At 41.4% G+C, this 6,000-nt stretch overlaps 1 protein-coding gene across 2 annotated transcripts in view; it reads right to left on the bottom strand.

Moving 5' to 3' along the window:
- nup210 (nucleoporin 210) overlaps positions 1 to 4,799 on the bottom strand; it is a 103,215-nt gene extending 98,416 nt beyond the window's left edge. The window contains exon 1 of one of the 2 annotated variants that reach the window (XM_078543460.1): positions 3,960 to 4,799. In XM_078543460.1, coding sequence (XP_078399586.1) covers positions 3,960 to 4,117 — 158 coding nt within the window. In that variant the 5' untranslated portion in view covers positions 4,118 to 4,799. The remainder of the gene's footprint in view (positions 1 to 3,959) is intronic. The other variant, XM_078543461.1, reaches the window with a different exon arrangement.
- Between the last annotated feature and the right edge of the window lie 1,201 nt (positions 4,800 to 6,000).

Below are 6,000 nucleotides of genomic sequence, written 5' to 3' on the forward strand. Positions count from 1 at the left end.
CCATATTCCTTCATGTTTCCTACTTCAACTTCGCTAACCCCACTGCCAATGCTTTAAAAAAAAAGTCCGGCTCTTGCTATAATCCAGAAACTCCCAATTCCCTCTTTCCCCTGTCACAACATTTCAGCTATTATTGATCTCCTGAACTGTTCCTTTCCTCTGCCTTTGACAGCCTTCTTGCTACTAAATCATTCAATGTCTCTCATCACTGGTACTGGCTCCATCTTCATTCTCTTAAATCTCAGGTGTAACCTTGGAAGGAGCTCACACTCTTCAGTGTGGCTTTGAATGACAAAGTGAGCTTTTTATCTTATGTGTGAACTATGTTAACATTTTGGTACAAAATACAAACCAGAATGGTAGTAAATGCAATAGAACTGAAAAGTGCTGTATTAAGTATTCTTTGTAAATCAGCAATGGGCTTCAGGCATTGCCATTTACAATAGAAATCTCATTAAATTGTCAGTAAGCAACCGTAGATCATTTTTCTACAAACAATTCTTCTGAAAATGTCCTCCCCCATGAATTGTGAGCACGCAATTAGTTCGCATCCACACTGACATCCATTACTGATCTAAGCATACAGAGACTTAATTTAAATAACCCTAGAAGAGATACAATTTAATTGTGTTAAAGACAATAATTTACAGTTGTAGAATATTTGCGTCATGTATAAATGTGAAAGTGCGGAGTACAGGCCTGATGATCTGTGTACACATTTTCAGTTTCAATGTGATAATTATCAGAATCTGTAACATTTCAAATTTGATTATTTTTCATCTTGTGAAGATCCTGTAACTCTTAGTTCATTTCAAAGTAAAGCAAAAAAAGGGCAACCAAAGAACTGGAGACATTTCCCAAATAGGCCTCACAAATGCGGAAAGGACATGGAAAATAGAGTATCAGGATCATACAATGGGTACAGCACAGGAGGCCATTCACCCCTCCATTCGCTGCAAGAGCAACTCCACTAATTCCACTCCATTCTTTTGTACGGCTGCAGGGAAACTTTTTCTCTTCAGATAATTATCCAATTTCCTTTTGAATGTCCTACCATCACCACGACCACCACACTCTCAAGTAGTAAATTCCAGATTATTACCACTCGCTGCAAAAAAAAGTTTTCCCTCATGTTGCCTCTTATTCTTTCTCGATCACCTTAAATCAATGGCTTCTGGTTCTTGACACTTTTGCCGATGGGAACAGTTTCTCTCTATCTGTTCTGTCCAGACCTCTCATGATTTTGAGTACCTCACAAACCTCCTCTCAACCTTACGTAAAAATAAAATACTGCAGATGTTGGAAATCTGAAACAAAAACAGAAAATACTGGAAAAACTCAGCAGGTCCAGCAGCATCTGTGGAGAGAGAAACAGAGTTAACGTTTCGAGTCCATATGGCCCTTCTTCAGAGCTGAAGAGAAGTGGAAATGTGATGAAATTTATACTGTTTAAAGGGGGGGGGGCAGATGGAGCTGGATAGGTGGCCAGTGATAGGTGGCCAGCATTATGTGTGGACAAAGGAGGGACTGACCTTGAGATTGACTTCTCAACTTTCTCTTCTCCAAGGATAACAGCCCCAGCTACGCCAAGCTATCCAAGTAAATGAAGCCTCACCTCAGAAATCAATAAATATTGCTTCACAAATCCGATAGAATGCTTTCAGGAAGTGACAATTTCCAGAAAAGCTTAGCCCATAGAATCTTCTTGGGTTTTTGAATATAATTTATCCTTTTTAAAAAAAGTGAACTCAAGGTATTAATAGTTTCCTCTCCCCGCCCCCCCGACCCTTATCTAATCTCATGAATTGGTAAATTCTGAACATACGTCTTCCAGTTCTGTGTTCAGTCCAGATAAGTCCAGAGATGAAATATATCATTTGAGGCAGAGGGTCTGAGAAATCCAGAAGAGTTTTTTTTTTAAAAAAAAGGACAAGCTTCCAAATTTATGTTGGCCCCCTACAACCTAACATACTTTGAAAGAAATAAAAACAGAATATGCTGGAAATACTCAACTTGCCAGGCAGCTGAGTTTAAAAGAAGCTGCTTTGCAATACTATTACTTACAATAAAACAAATAAAACCTCTTGGTCTTCCTTCTTAGATACAAAATACATAAAATTCTTAAAGGCTTTGCATAGAGTAGATGCTGGGCACATGTTCTCCATGAGTGGGAAACTAGAACCAGGGGTCACAGTCTCACAACTAAGGGGTTACAATCTCAGAATTCTGTAGTGGTTGTTTATGGCCGAATTGAAAAGAACCCTTTTTACTCAAAGGCTGTATATCTTTGGAATTTTCTACTTCAGAGAGCTGCAAGTATTCAGCCATCAAGTATTTTTGATAGATTTTTTTGGGTACTATGGCAATTAAGAGATATGGGTATAATGCAAGCCAGTGGAGTTCAAGCCGATCAGCCATGATCGCATTGAACAAGGGAGAAAGTTCGAGGGCCAATAGGCCTACTCTTGCTCCTATTTCTTATGCCATTGTGGCTATCTTCAGATGTGTTTTCTAGCATTTTCAACCATTGCCATTGTGTTGTGTTTTCCACTTAAGACCCAGGAGTCCAGTTCTGATTGTTTCCCTCCCCCCTCAATGCCAAAGTTAATTTCCATATTCTTAGTGTACATACGCTGCAGTTTTACCCCAGTGTCAATAGAAGCTATTTAGGCTGTGCACAGACACTAAACTGGAGTGTAAAATCTGATATTTAGGCCTAAGCTTCCTGTCTCTTCCAGGAAGTATCACTCAACTTTGCACTGATGTGCGAGTGGATTTGTGCTGCACCTACAGTAACTGCAGCACCATGGCTGGGCAAAAATGCATCAAATTGATGCCAGTCACCATAAGAATATGAGCCTTTAAATATACATTTTTTCCCCACATGTATTTTATTTACACTTATGATGTAAAGTAGATCATTGGCTAGTAACTTTAAGAACACCCTCTATGTTTCTCCCCTTCTTAGAAACACAGCAGTGGGCCTCAGCCACTCATGCTTGTTCTGACAGTTAGATGAGATCATGGCTGACCAGAAGTCCATCCACCCACCATCCTTAATACCTTTGCGTAACAAAGGTCTATCAATCCCCGTTTTGGGATTTTCAACTCAGCTCCAGTCAGAACGTGTTTCTCCAGCAGGAGTGGAGTATAGGACCTTAGAAAGTTGCAGTGCAGAAAGAGGCCATTCAGCCCATCGTGTCTGCACCAGCCAAAGAGAGAAAAAAGAAACCAGCCGCTCACTTTATTTCCACTTTTCAGCAGCTGGTCCGTAGCTTTGCAGGTCACAGCACCTCAGATGTAGACCCAGCTACCTTTCAAATGAGTTGAGCGTTTTAGCCTCAACCACCAACTTTGGCAGTGAATTCCAGATGTCCACCATCCTCTGGGTGCAAACGTTTTTCCTCATTCCTTCCACCAATCACCTTAAATGTATGCCCCCTTGGTAATTGACCCCTCAGCTAGGGGAAATATGTATTTCCTGTCTGCCCTATCTAGGCCCTTTATTGTTTTGTACACTTCAATTAGGTCAACCCTTAGCTTCCTCTGTCCTAAGGAAAAACAACGGTTTTGGAGATTAGCCTGTAGACGTTGTCACTCAAACTGGTCGAAACTTAGGCGCCAAGTATCTATACGTGAAGGTCATAGCATGAGAATTTACACCGCTCTCAAACACCTTAGACAGAACGCTTACACATTACAGTTTAGTAAAATGAGACTCGGCGGATCCTTTAACATTAATAGCGTGCAGTCGGTCTGTACTAAGAAATGGCGTATAACCTTCAAGCAAAGCACCCACACTACACGTGCACTCAATGGAAGTGACTGCGCTGGAAAACGGGATTCAGTCAGCAGCTATTGTATTTACACATTACGGGATATCAAAAAATGGGGGGGGGGGGGGGATAATAAATCGTGAATACACTAAAAAAATTAGATTATTGTTTGGTCACTCTTACCATTTATAACATCCTTCCGCCGCTTCTAGTGTAAAGTTGACAGTTGTGCTTCTAGCATAGGGGAGTAAAACTTTGGGGATGTTCAGTTTTGAGGCTTCAGAATAAAAATTCGTGCAGCTCGCCAGAATCAAAATCCAGTTGTGTAAGTGGAGAGCCATAGTCTGCTTCGTCACAGCTCGAGGTATAACATGCAATTAATTTAAAAAAAAAGATTGACTGCAAAATTGAGTCCAAGTCCGAAATAAAGGTTGAAACAAGACTGAAGAAAAGAAATGGGGCTTTGTGTCGAACGGGTCATTAATAATTTCACACAGCGAGGGCCCAGAACAGTGCAAGAGTGCCTCTGCTTATGGAGAATTCAGAAGACGGGCAGACATTGTTGCAGTTAAAGGATACAAAATAACCCGCGTGTATCGAACCGCTAGGGTTATTCTGAGAGTCGGCGCACTGCCTCTGCCAGACAAGTTTCACTAAGGAACTGGAAAGCATGGGACGCATATGGTGATTTTTTTAAAAAAAAACTCAAGGACAAAGCCCGGTAATTCTCCCAGCTCCTCCTGAAAGACACTGCACGGTTCGGCCCTTCGCCTCAGTGCTTCAAACAGTAGCGTTCCAGGCGCCCCCAGCTCTCACTTTCACCCTTTTAATATATTTGCAAAAAGCAACTTCAAGCCGGCGCTGCCTCTGTCCTCCACACAAAAACTACCCGCCTTTTCCTACCATTTGATCAACGTCACTCCACCCCTCAAAGCCGCAGTCAGAGAGGAAAGCGAACGCATGCGCCCCAAAGGGATGGATCTATTAACCCACTCGCTGCCGGACTAATATCTTATTCTCGCTTTCATCACCTCTTCTTCGCCCACCAAACATCATAAAACAAAATCAAAGCGTCACGATAGAAATCACGATCCAAAGCGTTAAAAATGAGAAAGTGTGTGTGTGTGTGTGTGTGTTTTCTTTCTCTGACTCGAAGGCGTTAGTTTATCAGCGTCTCTTAGAGACCCAGCCTGAGAACTTCCTGGTAAAAGCAAAGAACTGTGGATGCTGGAAATCCAAAACAAAAACAGAAACACCTGGAAAAACTCAGCAGGTCTGGCAGCATCGGCGGAGAGGAGCACAGTTGACATTTCGAGTCCTCATGACCCTTCAACAGAACTAAGTAAAAATAGGAAAGGGGTGAAATATAAGCTGGTTTAAGGGGGGGAGTGTTGTTGGAACAAGAAGCCAGTGATAGGTGGAGATAACCAAAAGATGTCACAGACAAAAGGACAAAGAGGTGTTGAAGGTGGTGATATTATCCAAAGGAATGTGCTAATTAAGGGTAGAAAGCAGGACAAACAAGGTACAGATAGCTCTAATGGGGGTGGGGTGAAGGAATACTAAAAAGGCTAAAAGGTAGAGATAACTTCCTGGTAAAACTGCGCAGCAATTAAATACAGAATATTCTTAGCTTGCTCCTGTTTATAATAATCAGACTTTGCTGGATTGAGACACTTTTGGTTTCTGTGCTCTGTAATGTGCGATTTCCCGACCATTAAAACAAACAGGTGCAAAATCGAGATGAAAAAAGCAGGTAGAGAGAACAATATAGTGATTTAATTTATTGAGCCCCCTTTGGTTTTTCTTATAATTTGGATGAAATTATTTGTGTCCCAGCGAAAAGGGGGCACTTTTGACAAATTGGACACCTGGGCCATCATGGTTGACCAGAGTAGCAGACAGAAATTAAAACAGAAAATGTAGGGAGTACTGAACAGGCCAGGAAGCTTGTAGATTGTGTACTCAAAAGTGTTATTGTTCAAATTCTTAAATTTTCTTTTTTCTCTGAATGTGGTTTTATTATTTGTGCCCCAGTAAAATGGGGACACTGTTCGGGTGCAAGCAAAATACTCCGATGAAGATTCATAAGGACTAGATCCAAACATCTTCAGTTGCTTCATCAATTACCTTCCCTCCATATAAAGTCAGAAGTGGGAATGTTCGCTGATGATTACACAAAGTCTAGCACCATTCGCAACTCCTCTGATACTGAAGCAGTCCG

Source organism: Cetorhinus maximus, chromosome 6 (assembly GCF_964194155.1).
Source record: "Cetorhinus maximus chromosome 6, sCetMax3.hap1.1, whole genome shotgun sequence".
In the NCBI taxonomy this organism is placed as follows: Eukaryota; Metazoa; Chordata; class Chondrichthyes; order Lamniformes; family Cetorhinidae; genus Cetorhinus; species Cetorhinus maximus.